Genomic DNA, 18878 nt, shown 5'->3' with positions numbered 1-18878 from the left:
CCCGGGGATTTTGCCCTCCCAGCTCTGTGGATAACTGTTGTTGGTTTTGTTATTGTTTCTGTTATTGTTGCTGCTGTTGTTGGGGGCCCGCGCTGATGGCTCTGAACGCTTGTGGTGTTTTTCCTCCGTCGGAATAATTTCAGACTGGAGGGGCGTAGGTTTAGAGTGGGTATGAGGAAGAAATTCTTCCCTGTGAGGGTGGCGAGGCCCTGGCACCGATTGCTCGGAGTCGTGGCTGCCCCATCCCTGGCAATGTCCAAGGCTAGGCTGGACGGGGCTCTGAGCAAGCTGGGATAGTGGGAGGTGTTCCTGCCCACGGTGTTGGAACGAGATGATCTTTAAGGTCGCTTCCAACGCAAACCATTCCACGATTCTATGATCATGCCTGCTGAGCGGGGGTTCTGCAGCGCTGTCACCTCTGCCACGCATCGTTACCCTCTTTTCTCAGCTGCGTGTTACGGTTCTTTGCTCCGGTGCTCAAACACTTCTGTCTCTGGATTTGTGAGAGAAGCAGGATAGAGCTGGATTCAACATGTGCTGGTTTGGGTACAGCTGCTCGTAAGGTGCATTGAACAGAGGAGATGAGGCTAAAGCTGCAGAAGTTATGAAATCCGTTTATCCTCTCGTTGGTTTCTGACACAGATGAGAAGAATGTTTAGCTGAGATTACTTCAAAAACAGGGTTTTTGAAGCTGAGGGTCCAAGGTTTGTCATGCCAAAGCAGGGTTTGGTTTGTGTGTTTGCAGGGCAGTGCTGGAGTGTGGAGCCGTGAGCTTGTGTTTTTGAAGGTGCTGTGCTCACCACACCCCGGCAGTGCAGTCTCCATGGCTTTTCTCTTTGTTATCACACAGAGGCCTCTTTCCATTAATAAAAATTCCTGCTCAGTTACTAATTCTGCCTTCTCTGTTTGCAAAGATTTGTGCAGCTGGAAATGATGAGTCACAAGGTCCCTGTTTAGTGATTCTCAGGCCTTTTGGTCAGCCTGTTGCTCTCTGCTGCCATAGACCTGATGCTGTGCAGTTTTCTTCATTAATATCTTGGTCTGCCCTGTGATGAGGGTATATAGGCCACTTTTAACCCAGAGAATGCTTTTCTTAGCAAGCATGACTTTTTGTAATCATTCAGCCTTCAGTTCTTCCCCTTTTTTCTGCCCACCTGGTCATAGATCTGAGTAAGGAACTAAAATAGCTTTCTGAATTAAGTGGGTGTGCTGTTTCTTTCCAGGCCAAATCCCATGAGACTTTTGCACTAATTGACCATGAGCAACAAATTGCTTTCCACGAGGTTAATGCTATGTTAAAATTATTTGTCATTGCCTGACCACAGCAGCACTATTTTTTGTTCATTTTAGATAGTCACATTTGTAAATGAAACTGTTTTAAAATATTAATGTCTCATTTGAAACACCTGCTGCAGAGTCAGCTTGCTGTTGCCACCAGATCTCACTCACATGTTAATTTCTTATTAAGGAGTTTATTTGCTGCTCTGTCACCCTGAACAACTTTCCTCCCTCTGCCCTCTTTTGTGACTCAATAACAAAAGTTCTTCCCAGAGCTTCAGTAATGTGGTGGATCTATAAGAGTTTAGGAATAATTTTCCTGTAAACTTCAGCTTCTTCAGAAACAGCCTGTGTGGAGCTACTGCAGTATTCCCAAGTAAAAGTGAAAAATGCAGTGTGTGTATAGCATGGTGTGCCCTCAGGCTCTACACAGTGATGATACATTTTAAACCTGTACAGCAGCATTTTAAGAAGAGAGAATTTGTGCCATCCCACAGTTTTATTATTAATAATGTTGGAAGTTTTTGTAGCCTCCTGAGGGACTGTCACAGTTGCACAAATGCCATTCTAAAATACTGGTCAGGTCCCTTTAAAATAAAGTGAAAATGAAAGCTAAGCAGGCAGAACTTCGAGCTCATTTTTTTTAAATTTTTGCTATAGTCATGCTTTTCCCCTCACCTCTGTTGAAGTGTTGAATAATAAATTACTGAGTCAGAGAGGATTTTTGTAAGTAGCTGTGCAGTTTATTCTCCTGCTCCAGTGTGAAGGGGGTGGTGTGGTGTCAGAGCATAATCTGTTGCTGTCTTTCAGGGCTTCAAATGTGGGGGAGATGAAATGATAAAGGGACAAAAAGGGCTGTCCCTTGGCTCTGTCCTGCAGCTTAGCTGCTTTCCCAGGGAGGGGGTGCCGCTCTGTGTGCACGGGTCTATGTGGTGGTGGAATCACCAATGCCTGCACCCCGACTCTGAGGTGGAGGGTGTGTGCATGGTGCCAGCACCCAGCAGCAGTGGGGGTGGCTGGCAAAGTCCTGCTCAGCTGCCAGAGACAGCATGGGGTCTGTGGTCAGGCACGAGACCCCAAATTACGGGGTGTCTGCAGCGCGTGGGGTGGGGTGTGTAGGGGTCTGTGCAGCAGTGGCCTCTATGTCCAGAGCTGGGGAGCCTGGAGAGTGGGCACAGTCTGCCAGGGCAAAACCAGCTGCTGGGGGATCCACCTCACACACGTGTGCGCGTGTACAGAATTCCCACTCATGGACCTTCATCCTGGTCAGCGGGGAGAGGAACGGGATGAGCCCATCAGTGCTGTTTGTGTGAGTGTCTGGCTGTGTTGGTCAGTGTGGTCAGCCACATGTTTAGGTTGGGTATCAGGAAATGGTTCTTCCCCCAGAGAGTGGCCAGGCACTGGAACTCCCCAGGGAATGGTCACAGCCCCAAGCCTGACAGAGTGCAAGGAACATTTGGACAACATTCTCAGGCATAGGGTGGGATTGTTGGACCATGTGGGACCAGGAGTTGGACCGGATGATCCTGATGGGCCCCTCCCAAGTCAGGATATTCTGTGATTCTGTGTGTATTTGGACACACGTGACACATGTGTCTGTGTGCCTGCTGGAGATGGGGATTCAGGCTCCCTAACAGGGGACCTGGGGCTATGGAGCTGTGACAGCCTCGCTTGTGTCCAGCTGCCAGCGTGGCAACCCCGTGCTGGTGTGCACGTGCCTCAACACAGGAGTGACACCAGGTCTTCATAAAGCAAATCTGTGGGTTTGGGATTTCTTTTGTAATAATGCTTTGTCTTGCTGCTCGAAGAACCATGTTCTCTGCTGGTGGTTAGATTGTCATGGCATAGTACCCTTTTCCTTGTCACCCAAATAACTCTCTCTCATTCTGCACGTGTGTGTGACACTGTTTCTGTGCTGCTGCAGTTGCGTCAGGTTGTGACATACCCAATATGGCTGATCTACACCACTGTCATGAGGATTTTCAGGAATCCCCGGCCTGCAATTACCCTGAAGGACCCAGAAGTGAAGTATGCACTGAGGCTGATTGATAAGGAGGTAGGTGCACGTGCAGTGCTGAGCATGACCTCTCCACGGACGCTGTGAAATGCTTACAGCTTCTGAAGTCTTGGGTGATGTCCCAACAGGGTGGATACTTTTGTCTTCAGGAAAGAATTCCTTTATAAAAGCTCTTTGTGTGGTATAACTGAGTTCTGCAGTTCTGCAGGCAGCTTGTTTCCAAGCAGTTTAGAGTGGAGAATGCTGCTTTAGAAAAGATCAAACTCACGGTCACGTGCATCTCATGTTATGGAGCACATCAGCAGAAATTCCCAAACTGTGCATTACTGGCTGGGCTAAGGGACACAAGTCCTGCTGTCAGACAGGGCAGGCAACTTTTCCATGGTCAGTAGCATTCAACAGCAGCTGTCAGAACTATGTTGACACTGATTCCTGTTACTGGATTGATGTACTGTAATGCCTTACAGGAAGACAGGTGTTTAAGTCATGCAGTCCTGACAGCACCTGAGCTGTCTCAGCTTCTCTTTCTGTTAAAAGTAAAGCCTCCTGGTACAAAATTGAGTTCTTGCTCAAGTGGGATACCAGAGGAAAGTCATGATGCTTTCAGGGGTGGATCTTGCCATCAGAAGTTGGTAACTAAATTTGTGGGAAGTGAGCCAAAGACACCAAAGTTGAAAAGTTCAGGTTTACCTTGGAAAAACCCACCATCAAAAGCATGAGAGAGAAATCTTGGTTTTTCAGGTGTAAAGTCACACCTGAAGATATCTTTAGTGTTGACTTTTTAAGGCTATAAGCTATTCAGAAATTTTTCAGAAGACTTTGGACTGGAACAGAGCTTTGTTTGAGGTTTAGAGGGTGCACTGATAGCTTGGCTTTCCCTGGTTCTGTCTGTCAAAGGAAACAATCACTGTCATTTTGAATCCTGGGTTTGTGGGAACTGAAAGCTTCCCTGTGGCTTGGGCTGGGTTGCATTGCTGAATTTATTTCCCAGGTGTACTTGCTGAATTTATCTCCTAGGTGTACTGCAACCACACTGTTATTATAGACTCCCTACTTCTCATGAGGCTGGGAGAGGCTGAGGGAATTGGGATTGTTCAGCCTGGAGAAGAGAAGGCTTTGGGGTGACCTCACTGTGGCCTTGCAGTGCCTGAAGGGAGCCCACAGGAAAGATGGAGAGAGACTCTTGACAAGGGCCTGGAGTGACAGGACAAGGGGCAATGGCTTCACACTGACAGAGAGCAGGTTTAGATTGGATATGAGGAAGAAATTGTTCCCTTTGAGGGTGCTGAGGCCCTGGTGCACGTTGCCCAGAGAAGCTGTGGCTGCCCCTGGATCCCTGGCAGTGTCCAAGGCCAGGCTGGATGGGGCTCTGAGCAAGCTGGGATAGTGGAAGGTGTCCCTGCCCCTGTCAGGGAGTGGAACTGGGTGGGCTTTAAGGTCCCTTCCAACCCAGGCAGTTCTGTGATACCTGAGTTATAACCTGAGATTTATCTGCCCAGGACATATGATCCAAGTGTTGAGCCTGCAAAAAACTGTTATCCAGCTTTGCATTTGGCAAGAGTGGAAGACTCCTTGGCACTGCAACTTGAGACAGAAGTGTGTGGCCAAGGGCTTCCAGGTGCTTAGGGCAGTGCCAAAGGGGAGTGATAGTGTGAGGTGACCCCGTGCTGGAAGTGGATCCTGATCCAAGGCTGTCTGTAATCCAGCCTTGACTGACACCTTGCAGAGTGGCAGGCTCAGTGTCCTGGCTGTGTGACAGAGAGAGGCACAGGCGTGCTGATCTAGGTATTGGGGATTCCCTGAGCCTCTTAGTTTCTCACAATTGCCTCATGATGCACCAAAGTACTTGTGTTTAGTCACCTTTCAGCTAAACTCTCTCGACTTTAATTGGTGAGATGATTAAGTGGGAATTCAAAGCTTTGTTCTTTCTGCATGCTGTTAAAGACAGCATAATAAAAATGAAGCATTATTGTCAAAATCCAGTGATTTCCATACAGTGCTGAAAATTCCATACAGAAACAGCAGCAGTCAGAGTGAGAGCAGCAGTGTTAAGTCCACATTAGTTGTCTTTCTGAAGGAATTTTCAATGGCAGTTACTGCTCCTGAATAGACATACGTACAGAGAAGCCCTTTTGAGACTGCCAATCAGTTCCCTTCTTCCTTCAGGATTTGCCTTAAAATGAGGTACTGTGAAGAAAATTTCATCAGTATGACCATAGTAAGGGGAGACAAACTGTGAGGAAGGAATTTGTCTCCACTGGTTACTTTAAAAACAGTTAAGCAAACAAAAGAAGGGTTGCAAAACCCTTAAAAACAGAAAGTCACTGGATGAGGCATTAAGCTGCATGCTGTTTCTTTCTGTTTTGTTTTTTTTTTGCTGTTTTTCTTTCCTGTGAATATGACCTGATTTTTGAAGCATAATACTTACATAATATAAGAAATAATAATTACTTATTGCCAAAATTTTATTCAAGGTGTGACTTTCCTAGTGAAGATTAGAATAATTGTCCCAGCAGGACTGCATATATTGTCATAATTTTGTTCATATCTAAATACAGTGCTCTTTTCAATTTTATTTATGGATTAATTCAGTTTTTACAGGGAAAATATTTTTAAGGATCTTACCATAGCAGAAGGAACTAGGTTGCTACTTCCATTGAAATGGTTAATTCATCTGATTTTGAGAGATGAAAACCAGAATACTTTGGCCTTGAACTGCTGCATATGTAAACTTGAAGTGAGAATTGAAGAACTAATTTATTTTTATCTTGTGGCCTTCTCACAGAAGGCAGTGTAAATGTCCATAATATTTATAAAGTTATCACTTAATCTGCACATGAGTATCGTTAAGTATCATTAATTCTTAATCCTGCAGGACTCCAGACTTGGCTTGTTTTACGAGTGAAATCACAAACATTAAATCCCAACAACACAGCTGACTGTTCTTTTGATTCTCCTCTTTCAGGAAATTAGCCATGACACAAGGAGATTTCGATTTGCTCTCCCTTCCATGGAGCATGTTCTGGGTCTCCCTCTAGGTACGTTCCTTATGAAGAATCCAAGTGCTGCTTGTATTAATTATGCTATAAGAGATTTTGGGGGCTTTTTCCCTTTGTTTTGAATTGAATACTGCTCGTGTGGCTGGAGCTGTTACTGAGAGCTCTGCAAGATTGTCCTCATGCTGTGACTAATCTGCAGGTTCTGAAATGCAGTGTATATGAGTGAACATCCAGCTTGTTTGTGTGCAGAGAGTAGGAACACAGGTCTTCACTTGTACTTCTCCAGTCTCAGCTCTCCAGCGTGTGTTATTCCTGTGGGGCTGAATCCCTGCAGTCCCTTTCTGTGCCCTGAGGCACCACTCTCATCCACTTCTCTAACACATGCGGTTTACCAGATGATCCACTCACTTCTGAATTTCATGGAACTTTTGAATCACCCGGGGGTAGCTGTTTCCAAACGCCCTGCCACGTGGTGTGGTGCCTTCCATAACAGCTTAGTGCCATTGTTTCCTCCTGCTTGTATAAAGAGCATTTAATTGTGACTTGTGTTTAATAGGACTTCTGCTTTAACAAGCTGCTGCAGTGATCCTTGGCTCCTTTCTTTGTGGTTGTTGTCAGCACCTTTTCCAGGTGTTAATTTCCCTCTCGTTTGGGGTGTTAAAAATCTCTTGATCTTTTTAAGTAGCCATGAAAGCAAAGCTCCTTTCCCTGGCTTGCCCAAAATGGACATTGAGGAGTGGTTTGCAGGGTGAGACTTAGGAAGCAGAGAAAGCTGAAAGCTGCAGAGGGTGGAAAAGCAGCTGGGAACAGCAGAGCTGCAGTTGGGAAACAGATGCTGTTTAGTCCAGCACCAGCATTTGCCTTGTATCACCAAAAACACTGAAAGGTTCCTTCTGAGGGAGAGGGTTATGTGTGGCCCCACGCAGAGGCTGCCAACTTCTGTCCTGTCAGGGTGGGGTAAGGCTGTAACAGGTGAGGGCATAAGGCACATTTTCTCTCTGGAAAGGGCACCTTTTCTGGCTTTGTACCAGTTCTTGTGAGATGTGCCCCAGCAGCAGCACCTCTGTCCAGGCTGCAGTGGTCACCAGAGGTCTGTGGGTCTGTGCCTGCAGCCACTTCTGCCCTAGAGAAGGAACAGGAGCTGCCTGCTGCAGTTCCTTTCAGGTCTGCCCTAGCAGGATGTCTGTAGGTTTGGCTGGGAGGGTTATTGGAATATGATGTCCATGTGCAGCTTCAGGTGAGTTGCCCATTCCCCAAGTCACCACGTAACACATCTTCCTTCACCTAACACTTTCTAATCCTTCTGAATTCTGTAAGGAATTAACCATGCCTGAAGGGTCAGCTGCTTCTGGAGCTAATGTAATATGGTCATTATGATCATTTGCAAACTAGCTCCTTGTAAAATCCCCTCTTTGTGTTGCCATAACAGGCCGAGGAGCTGTGCCATCTTTGAAAATGCTTTGTTCTGTTGACCTAATGGTGTTAAAAAACCAAAACCCAAAACCTCTCTCTCCCCTCCCAGTTAATCTGCACTTGGGTCTCTTCAGAATGCTGGAATTTTATAGGAAAACCTTCCATAGAAGTTAATTCTTTTCTTGTTTTTTTCCAGAAAAAAAAAGATGTAGACATTGAGAAGAGAAACTTGTAGAGAGTTCAGAGGATGTGTGACAGATGGAAACGTGATTGCTACATTCGCATGTTAAGCTGGAGGAATAGCAGGGTTAGAAAAGTGCTTTGTGTCTAGGCAGCCTGAACAAAAGCAGCTGGAGAGCTCCTGGAAGATGAGAGGGATCTGTGGTCAATGCAAGAACAGTTATAAGCTCAGTTTTAACTAAACTGTGGCAGTTTACAACTAACACGTTACTAAAGATGTGTGAACAGCATTGGACAGTTTTCTCCTCCTGTGTCCCTTTTATTTGTCTGTACAGGAGAGACAAATCCCATCTTTTGCAAGGTCTCAGGTACAGTTCAGGCTTTGGTAAATGTAAATGCATGAAGTTATGATTGGCACACAGAATTAGCAGTGGAGTCGTCTGTCTGTTCAGGTAGATCTGTGCATGGCTAGCAACTGTGGCCAAGGTGTTGCAGTGTCAGGAAAATAAGAAGGGAAGAAGTGATGCCCCAAAATAAGGTAGTTAGAGCTTTGAGGCTGCATTTCAGTCCATGCCAACTCAGCACATCCACTGAAAGAAAAACCTTTTGAAAGAAAACTAGTTTTTGTGTTTTCTTCCCTGCAACAGGGCAGCACATCTACCTGTCTGCACGGATTGATGGAGCTCTCGTTGTCAGACCTTACACTCCAGTTTCCAGTGATGATGACAAGGGTTTTGTGGATCTTGTTGTCAAGGTGAGAATGTCATGCTCTGTTCCCAGGCTGGGCAACTTCTGAGCCACCTTTACAGTGCCTTTATGTGAAGTTTGGTGTGCTGGCTTCTCATTAGAAATGTGCCATTACCTACAGTCCACATGGTATTTTGCAGGCACTTCTTTAGTGAGGGTGTCTCATGAGATGTTGCATCATTTTCCACCCTCTGTGTAGACCTGCAGATGTTCATACACTTTTTAACCTTTCTGGAATAAGGAATTAACCTTGCCTGAATGGGCAACTGCTTCTGAAGCTAATGGAATTTGGTCATTATGATCACTGAGAGCAGTGATCATTATCATTGCTGATCCCAGCAGTGTGAATGATAGATTTAATTGGTAAGAATGTGATTTTAAGTCTTGTGATAATGTACTTTTGTTTTGCCTCTTGGTAGCTAGACTGCCTATCATTTAAATTCCTGATGGCTTTAAAATATGAATATCTGCACTGGATTTCCTCTTAGAATTTTGCTCTTTGGAATCACAGTATTTTGGGTTTTTTCTTTATTTTTCTAGCCCCTTTTAAACTTGGGTGTAAATTGTGTTGATTATTGTCAATATTTTCTGTGTTGAAGAACTACGATGGAGAAATCACCAGTCTCTGTCCAAAAATTGGGGCAGAGGTGGCATTTTGATCTTTTGTCAGTCAGACTTCATGGAGTAATTGTGCTCTTTGCATGAGGAGTATTTGTACCTAAAAATTTGAAGGGCAAATGCTCATCTCTGAGCTGTGAGATTGAATTGCTTCATTATTGTTTTTAACAGGTCTACTTCAGAGGTGTCCATCCCAAGTTTCCTGATGGGGGGAAGATGTCTCAGTACTTGGACAGCCTGAAAATAGGGGACACCATTGACTTCAGAGGACCAAGTGGCCTCCTTGTGTACAAAGGAAAAGGCAAGGCTGGTTTGGAAGATAGAATTTATCCAGAGTAAACAGTACAGGAAAAATGTCTTATTACTCTAGAAGGGCTTTTTGTTGATGCTGTTCTCAAGTAAGGGATGGGTTTCTTCCATGCTTATATGGACATAGTTTATACACTGACAAAAACACTGGGTATTTGCACTGTCCACTGCTAATTTCCCAAGTAAAAATGAACTTTATGAGTAGGCATTACTTTTATGTCAATATAAAATATCTCACTTTGTATAACACAGCCACAAATGTGTCACAAAAACCTTCTGGCAGTTTTGTGTGAAGCAGAACTCCCGACACGTGGTTTTCCAGAGCTTTGTATGTAGCATTCATGTTATCCTGGATGAAGAGAGCTGTGAATACAACACAGCATTTTGGGGACTTTCAGACTCTCTGTTGTGTTTGGCTGAAACGGGCAAATGGGTTCAAATAGAGAAAAATTTTTAAAAAAACCAACCATGCTGCATATTTTATGTTTTTCCCTTAAAATAATCTACACAGGGAAATAAATTCACTGAGCAGATCAGTTCCTTAGTGTAGAACTGTTTCCAGAATCTGGGCTTGTGAATGTCACTGGGGGTTGGGATGTGAGCAAATAGAAATACACGTGGTGTGTATGTAGGCTGTGGTCAGGGATAACTCGTAACCCATGACAGTGTCTGATGTTACCACCTCATGTCTTAAAATCATCTTCCAGGATTGCTTTGATTCAGGACAACTTCACCTTTTCTGTTCCCTGGGAGGGAAGGGTGACAGGGCTGAAACAAAGTCAGTTTAGCAGGATGTGCTGGAAAAGGATAACAGGAGGTGTTTCCTGCTTGCTTCAGTGTTTTCCATCTCTTTCTCTCTTCAGGCAAGTTTGATATTCGGCCAGAAAAGAAAGCTGAACCAGTTACCAAGACAGTGAAATATGTGGGGATGATTGCAGGGGGGACTGGTAGGTATCTGTAAGGCTTCATCTGTGGTTTCTGACAGCTGGTGGATGCATTTGCTCACATTTTCCCACTTGTCCCTTCTTTTACTCCCCATCCTCACATCACTGACCTGCCTCTCTCTTCCAGGGATAACACCAATGCTGCAGATCATTCGAGCAATCATAAAGGACAAAGATGACCCGACCATTTGCCAGCTGCTGTTTGCTAATCAGGTAATTCTGTCCTTTTTCTCTGTTTGTAGTGTTTTACTTACCTAGCAGAACTCCACTCAGCAAATGAAAACCTCTTTGAGGAAATTTGGTACACAGATACAAACCCTGAGGGGAGAAGTGAACTGAAGTGTTGGAAACCTCCCATATAAAAGCACTGTAATAAATTGGGGGTTTAGCATTACTACAGAAATGTTTGCTAATGTTTGCCTTCCTGTGACTCATTGCTCTGTTTCTAATCCAGTTTATGAATGTTAAAGCCCTGCATTCCATTGTGCAAGTTGTTAATGTTTTGGGCAGACTTTCAGAGCCGTCTTTCTTAGTGGAAACATGAAAGGGGTGGACATTTGTCTCCTCCAGCAGTTTTAACTCCCCAGCTTTGCAACAGGGTTTGTCTGTGGAATCTTTCTGTCTGAGGACGTCTGGGGTGAGGCTGTTACGGGTATCCCGCAGTGGTAAGGAGGAGAAGAGATACCCAGCAGGCAGGAATTGTGCAGCAAGATTGATTTATTATTTATTTTACAGCTCTTTTATAGACTTTTTTCTTCATAGTCTAATTGGTCAAAGGGTCAGCCACCCCTTGGGGTGATTGGCTAAAATCCTAAAACATCCATTGTCAAAATATTCTTCTACTGTACCATAAACAAAGCTCTGCAAGGTCGCAGGTGTTCATAGTTTATAGAACTCTGCTAATATCTTCCATGAGAGAGAAAAATATCTCATGGGACTGGAAAGAACTGGAAAGAAGCAAGAAAAATTCTTGCTAGCAGCAATATTTGTATCCACATGAGGCTAAAATTAACTGTGGTCTCCTGCAGGTCCCTCAGTTACAGAACTGTGATTCTGCTTGTCTGCTTTCATTTCCATCCCCTCTGTCAGTTCTTCACGTGCTTCTCTTGCTCCTTGAGGTGTGGCATCCTGAATGCTGGCCAGAGGGAAGCTCTCTCATCCATGGAATCCTTGCAAGAGAGATTTTTTGGATAACCCAAATGCTGGTGTGCTGCTGAGCAACACCCCTTCTTTGCCTGATGTTCTTCTGCTGTGAATCTTTCTGGTTTTTGATTTCTCTCTCTCATTAATATTTGTTTCTGGATTATGAGTCATTATTTGTGGTGAGCTTCACTTTATGCTTGTGGTTTTTAGCTTCTTTAGGCTCTCCTCTATTTTTCTTCTCATATTCATTGTATCCTCATTTCATTTGTGCCATATCTAGGCCTACAAGAAAGATGGCAGAGAGACTCTTGATAAGGGCCTGGAGTGACAGGACAAGGGGCAGTGGCTTCACACTGACAGAGAGCAGGTTTAGATTGGATATGAGGCAGAAATTGTTCCCTGTGAGGGTGGGCCCCTGTCACAGGTGGCCAAGAGAAGCTGTGGCTGCCCCATCCCTGGCAGTGTCCAAGGCCAGGCTGGATGGGGCTCTGAGCAAGCTGGGATAGTGGCAGATGTCCCTGCCCCTGGCAGGGAGTGGAACCGGGTGGGCTTTAAGGTCCCTTCCAACCCAGGCAGTTCTGTGATACCCGAGTTATAACCTGAGATTTATCTGCCCAGGACATATGATCCAAGTGCTGAGATTCCCAGTTCTGAAGAGCCCTGCCAGTGCTCTCTGCTTCTGGCTGGAGCCCTTGGATTTGGCATAAAGTGCAGTGGTATCAGGGCAGGAGGGCCAGGATTTGCTAGGAATGATTCAGAATGACTAACACAGGGCTGGAACTGCTTTAGCAGCATGAGAAACCCATTGCAGCTTGGAGGCAGAGCCTGGGGAACAGTTCCCTGCATGTTAGCAACAGCCTGTGGAAACATCAGTCCCTGGCTTTAGAGAGTCCTTGCACCCAGTAACTGCACAAATAGAAAGCAGTTTTTAAAAAATATTTTAAAGTGTTTAAACCTATGTGCAAGGGCTCCTACTGTGCTTCTGGCTGGCACACTTTGAGTTGGCCAGAGGCAGTAGGAGTTTTTCTGGAGCACCCACAGCTGCAGATCCAGGAATAGGCACCTTCTCTGGAATAGCTGCTGCACATTCCTTTTTTTTCCCACAGTTACAGACTCACTGGTGACCTCAGTGCCAAATTACTAAGGGTGCCCGGGATGGCAGCACTTTCAGTCCCTACCCTTTTCCTTCCTGCCAAGGCTGCAGCTGCTCTTAGGGAAATAAGGCTTTCCTTTGGCCTTCAGTGATGCTGCATCAGGGAGGAGCAGAACTTGATACCCTGAGTAATGTTTGTTGTTCCAGCCAGAACTTGATACCCTTTTGGTTATTTGTTCCACATCCTTTTTAAAAGCCAGGCAGTCTCCATATAGCAGTGCTGATACTTGAATTGGCAAAGGTGAAAAACCTGGCATTTTCCTGAATGGATGGCACAGTACAAAGCGGTAGGGAGATATTTCTGTGCAGTCATGATTAGTTTTTTGATGTAATAGTGCTAAAAAGGGCTTTATTCTTCTGATTCCCTGGTGAAGTGACGGTTCTACTTTGTTTTATTTTTAGAGAGAAGGCATTTCATGGTCAGGATTTAGGAAAGTTATGAGCCTTTTATTAGCTCTGCCACAGGCTAGGCGTGGAAATAACTTGGGTTTGGTCTCTTCAGCCTGTCAAATGGAGTTGAATCATCTCTTCCATCTCTCAGAGCTGTGCAGTAGCTGCTGCTTTGTTGCCATCTGAGGGCTGCACTCACATGCAGGGTGTGATCGTTGTTTTCCTTGTCCTGCAGACTGAGAAGGATATCCTGTTACGTTCCGAGCTCGATGAGATCCAGGCTCAGAATCCCAGTCGCTTCAAGTGTTGGTACACACTGGACACAGCACCTGAAAGTAAGACCTGAAATGCCACTTCATGTGAAACTCACGAGTGTTAATGTGTTTTACAGGAGACATGCTATGTCGTGTGTATTTCTGAGCCTAATGATTCATTTCTTGCTTAACGAATGTCTGAGTGCATCCAGTAGCATCATTCCCCACACAGGGATGCACAGAGGCTCAGGTGTAAGCAGATAAGTCTTTCCAAAGCTCACCTCAAGACAGTGGCAGTGCAGTGTTCCTCCCATGGCTACACCCAAATACTTATCATTGTCTCCATTGTGACCTTCTTTTCTCTTCCCCCACAGACATAAATATCACGTTATCCTTGTGTTTGGAGCCTGCCCTGAGGCAGCTGCAGTGCCAGAGGCACCGTGTAGCTCACCAGCACAGATCCCTGCCTGAGCTTGCTGAACAAGCTTGAGGAAGAGAAGGCTAAACAGTGTCATTCCTTGTGGTTTTCCTTTCTTGCCATTCCTTGTCATGCCCACTCATGTCAGGATATATTCACACTTGTATTCAGTGGGAGTTTAGGGCAGAGAAGGAAAGGCCATGTGCCTCCTCTTTCTTGTGGCCAAGAATACGCCTCTGGTACGGTGAGGGAAGGGTCTTGCCCTCCCCACAGTCTGGTGCTGTTGTGTCATCCTGTGTAATCAGTGTTCTGGAATTTCTGATCACCATTCATTTTTTGGGGAAATTGTGAGCTGATCTTAGCAGTTGGGATAAAAGTTCCTTCTTGGACCTCCTCAAGACTGTTCTGCAGACTTTCATAGTCGTATATGAAACCTGACCAAACTGGGATAAAAAAATGTGTAGTCTTATGCTGCCCAAAAGTTTGGGTGAGCAGCAGCAAAAGTTTGTTCTGCATCCAGGGATGGTTAAACTTGAATCCCAGTAAAACTGGCTTTCACTGTAAGTGTTCCAGCTGGGAACAACTTCACCAGCTGGATTTCTCCCTTCTAAAGTGACTTGTATCTTTCCTTCCCTTCTTTTAACCTCATTCCCCTTCCCCTACTTTCTTTTTTTTTTTTAACAGATTGGGATTACAGCCAAGGATTTGTGAACCAAGAGATGATCAGAGACCATCTGCCCCCACCTCAGAATGATGTTTTGATCCTCATGTGTGGACCTCCTCCAATGATCCAGTATGCTTGCATTCCCAACTTGGACAAACTGGGCTATGCCAAGGACATGAGGTTCTCCTTCTAAACACGACTGGTAATTCAGGGATCTTGTGTAGAAGGGAAGGAAAAAAACATTTAATGGGGAACAGGACAAAGTTACAGAGGTGGCTGATGCACAGTGCTGGGAAAATACATTTACATTTAAAAGGCTTCATATTTTCAGACTCTCTGGCAAGTAAGACACGTAAGTGTGCTAAACCTGTGTATGGAGAGGTGGTGATGCCTTGCGCTCTGTGTTGTGTGCTCCATGTCCAGGGAGGACAGTGCAGCTGCTCAGGGCAGCACACACTCATTTATGCTTTTTCTTAGTGCTGTAATCAAGTGGCAGTAATATCCTACTTCCTAACACTGTGCATACCCAGGATTTTATTCAGTATGAACCATGAAAATAATGAAAAGTGTTGGATTATTCATCTTGCTTATGCCAAATTGTAATCCTTACAAAGCTCTGAGGGCCAGGAGTGTTTGCCTTGTACCCATAACCTTTGCAACATCAGTTTAAAGATGCTTGTTGAGCTGAAGGATGCCAGTTAACTATTTATGACTGAAGCTGTTGCAGTCTCCGTGTTAATCAAAACAGAGAGGTAGGCAGGGATAAAAAATGGTTTTCCTTTGTATTTTGGAATAGCCTCTCTTAAGTGCAAACACTTTTCCAGCTGGTCACAGTTCTCATCCCTGGGCAATGAAAGAAACTACAGAAGGTGGCTTTGGGTACTGTTCCACAAGTACCTTGAATTTTTTGCTTGATAATGTGTGGAATACTGAAAAAAAAAATCTTAATTTTGTATTTACTCCTAAGTACTGGGCAATGGCATAGGAGTACAAAAGCAGTTGTTCTGCATGTCCTGTGCAGTGAAAAAAAATGCTGGGTGAAAACGATCAGCTTTTCCTGTTAATTGTTTCCCGGAGATGGATTTGGCCTGAAGGGAGGCCAGGTTTCATTGCTGGGAGGGGTTGGCAGGCAGCCCAACTCTGCCTGCAGTAGCACCCGATCGCCTCCGTGTCTCCATCAGGCAAAGCTCCCCAGGGTTTGCTTGGTAAGGATGCTCGGGAACAGCCTTAAATCACCAAACTGACAGCAAATTCAAGTGTCTCACTGAGTCTAAAACTGTTTCTTAGAAGCTGTTTACTACAGCTTCAATTTTTATTTTTTAATATCCTTTTTTTACAGCAGCCTTTTACCTAGTTTTTAGGACGCAGTAGGCATCTTGCTTGCCCAACTTCGTGCTTCTGACCAGCAGAGATGCTGCTGAGGTTAGAGGTGTCCTGCAAGGAGTCTGGGAAACTAAAAACCTTGTTCTGGTGATGACATCAGAGTGACTGAAAGGATGTGTAGTCATGTGTGAAGTACTGTGGGTGCTGAGGTAGCTACAGGTGTCAGTGTACAGTAGCAATTTTTAAAGACTGGGTGAGAATTCGAGGTCATAGCTCCCTGTGTTTTCTTTTGTGCCCCTACAACAGGTGGGTATGGTGTATTTAAAAGGTTCATTTTCCAGCAAGAATTAAAAGGCAAAGATACTACAGTTAATTTAAGGAACCTCAACTAGGTAATACTGTTACTAATTTTATTAATTTGATGTTTGCCTTGAGTCTTGAATTTTTGATATGTGCTTCTGAAACTTGTTCTTTAATACTATGCTCCAAAGTTGAAATACTACTCAAGTTTTCAAGTTTTAGTCCCTTTTTTGGAAGGTAAAAAGCAGAAATATGAGAGAAGTGATTTTGCTGCTGGTCTGTATCACTGTGGGATATGCATAGATTTATTTCATTATTGTATTTGCCAAGGTCATTCTCATCTTTTTTTATCCTAAATAAAGGTTTGGAAAGCTGAGTTTCATGAGAACTGGTTCATATTTTGATTATTCTTGACTTGGAGTTTCCCTTGGCACCAAAATCAGCAGGTAAACCCAACATGTCCTTGAAGGGCCATAAGATCCCAAATATCCAATGCCCAATTCTCTCAGGATTTGTTCATTGAAGCTTTTCAGAGTTAATTTAGCAAACTTAAGGTTTTGCTGATTTCATGATCAAAACAGCAAAAAATCTGTGAAAAAGAAACTTAACTAAAGCCAGCTAAAAGTGCTCCCTGCTGATGGCTCATTGAAACACCTCATGAAAAGGAGGCAGCATAATAAAGTAATTCCTGGTTTTCCAACACTAGAAATGCAGTACCAGAGGGTTCTGTTATCCCAAGGATTTGGGGGGATATTTGGCAAAAATTTATGGTGGCCCAGGTTGGACTAAGCTTTTAACACTCCCTGGATTCAGGGGATTGGGGATTCCAGCATGCGCCGCGCAGGTTTTTCCAGGGAAATCCCTTGATCCCCAAATCGGTGTGAGTTCAAAGCAAAAAACCCCTGGGAGCTGAAGGCAACAGGATGTTTCTTGGGAATTTTAAAATATTTGGTGTGTTAGATTTTAATTAATGCAAATTGTCCGGGGTTGTGTGTTTGGAGTTGCTGGTTTAGGGATGGCAAGGTCTGGGTTTGGATCTGTGGTCACTGAGAGCTCCTTATGTCAGCTTTAGGTCTGGATTGGTGGGAACTGTTGGAAAAAAGAGAAGGGAACTGAAATGCACAGATCTGTTCTTGCAGAAATTACCAGGATGAGGAAAAGAGGGCGTGGAACTGCTGGGAGCTCCTGGAGTGAAGGAAAGGATCCAAGGATTGGAAGCAAAAGCTGTGGAACAAAGCCCGAAAAGGGAGTGGGGGAAAGAGGAAAAGAATCCCTGCTCCAGGAATCCAGCAGGGGCCAGGAGAGGATCATTTTCCATCCACCAGCTCTTGGTGAAATCCTAATAATGAAGGTCAAAGGAAATGATTCATTTGTCATTAGGTTTGGAATGAAAGGTGCTATTACAGACGGGAATATTCACCTGTTAAAATTCTGTTGGGTAAAGGAAAAGAGGGAGGAAGCAGCTGGGGAATAAACAGGTGGATTTTTGGTGGGTACAGGGAAAGACATGGGAAGAGCTCTTAGGTAAAACACACCTCACAGGTACCACCAGGAAAAGCCCAAACTGCCCATTTTTCCAAGCTCTGACATTCCACAGGTGCAACCAGCGGTTAGCACATCCATTTCTACATTCCTTGGATGCCCAGGGCTTTGTTGAGAAGAGGTAATATTTGGAAATGAACAAATCCAGGGATGTAATTCCTGATAGTAAAGCTCTGGAGGCCCAGGTTTTGATATTCTTCCAGCACCCAGACAGAGGGAATCCTGGAGGAGGTGAAAACACTGTCACTGTGTTGGTGGAATTCCTGGGAAATGGAAAGCAGCAGAAGCAGCAAGAACAGAGTTGGAAGCAGACTCCAGCCGGGTAAGGCAGACACCAAATGCTTTGGAATTAGAACTGGGCTAAACTTGTACCCCATGGATTCCTGAGCAGGATCCCCCAGCAGGGAAGGCTGCAGGGATATTCTTCCATGAGAAGATCCAGACTGGGGACTCTTCCCAGATGGGAGCAGTGAGCCTTGGAATTGCCTGAAGGGAAGAAAGAGGGATCCTTTCAGCACAAGGATCAGCTGTCAAACATGGAGGTGTTACCACGCAATTCCTCGGGAGTGTTCAGTTCCCACCTGTCCATCTCCTGCCTTGTGAAGCTCAGAAATCTGGGAAGACCCCAACTAAAGCCGGCTAAAAGTGATCCCTGCTGATGGCTCATTGAAACACCTCATGAAAAGGAGGTGGGATTGATTAAATACTCACAAACCCATCCTGCCAAGACCAGAGTTCTCTGCCCACCAGGCACACAGCAGCCAGCAGGGACCTCCTCCCTCCGCATCCAGGGAGCTGCAGCCACTCAGGGAACACCAACTTAGACCTGGGCTGGGAACAAGAGAGGAACAAGGAATATTTTTAAGTCATTTCAACCTCAGTGGTGTCCAGACCTGGGAGAAAGCACTTCCCACACCACTCCTGGAATCTTCTGCCCTGTCCCTTCCAGGTTTGGAAGGTTTCTGTGGGAGCCTGACTTACTTGTGCAGTTCAGAAGCTGCACATGCCTAAAGCATTCCCTTGGGAACATGAAACTTCCCTCGTACATTTCACTTCTTTATTCCAAATATTCTCCCCAATTACCCACAATCTAGAAAGAAAAAATTCCCCTACTTTTCCACCAATTCCATCATTTATACTTCAAAGTATTTATTTAATACCATGGAGCTTTTTTCAAGATTTACCC

The 18878-nt window shown here is 44.8% G+C and overlaps 1 protein-coding gene across 1 annotated transcript; it reads left to right on the top strand.

Moving 5' to 3' along the window:
• Positions 1 to 3202: 3202 nt before the first annotated feature.
• Positions 3203 to 16532, top strand: LOC103623363 (NADH-cytochrome b5 reductase 3). Its single transcript, XM_008642448.2, has 8 exons — positions 3203 to 3334; positions 6261 to 6333; positions 8535 to 8641; positions 9424 to 9553; positions 10425 to 10508; positions 10633 to 10718; positions 13427 to 13526; positions 14548 to 16532. Exons 1-8 carry the CDS (start codon positions 3251 to 3253, stop codon positions 14718 to 14720), a joined length of 837 nt encoding a protein of 278 aa, XP_008640670.1. The 5' UTR covers positions 3203 to 3250; the 3' UTR covers positions 14721 to 16532.
• The last annotated feature ends 2346 nt before the right edge of the window (positions 16533 to 18878 follow it).

Source organism: Corvus brachyrhynchos, unplaced genomic scaffold (genome assembly GCF_000691975.1).
Source record: "Corvus brachyrhynchos isolate BGI_N302 unplaced genomic scaffold, ASM69197v1 scaffold209, whole genome shotgun sequence".
Taxonomy (NCBI): domain Eukaryota; kingdom Metazoa; phylum Chordata; class Aves; order Passeriformes; family Corvidae; genus Corvus; species Corvus brachyrhynchos.
This window is presented reverse-complemented; position numbering and strand designations above follow the sequence as displayed.

Excerpts from the sequence above, each read along its gene's own strand:
- LOC103623363 (XM_008642448.2), top strand. The coding sequence starts at position 3,251 with ATGAGGATTTTCAGGAATCCCCGGCCTGCAATTACCCTGAAGGACCCA. Across the intron at positions 8,642-9,423 it reads TTGTGGATCTTGTTGTCAAG|GTCTACTTCAGAGGTGTCCA; the intron begins GTGAGAATGTCA and ends TGTTTTTAACAG. Across the intron at positions 9,554-10,424 it reads CCTTGTGTACAAAGGAAAAG|GCAAGTTTGATATTCGGCCA; the intron begins GCAAGGCTGGTT and ends TTCTCTCTTCAG.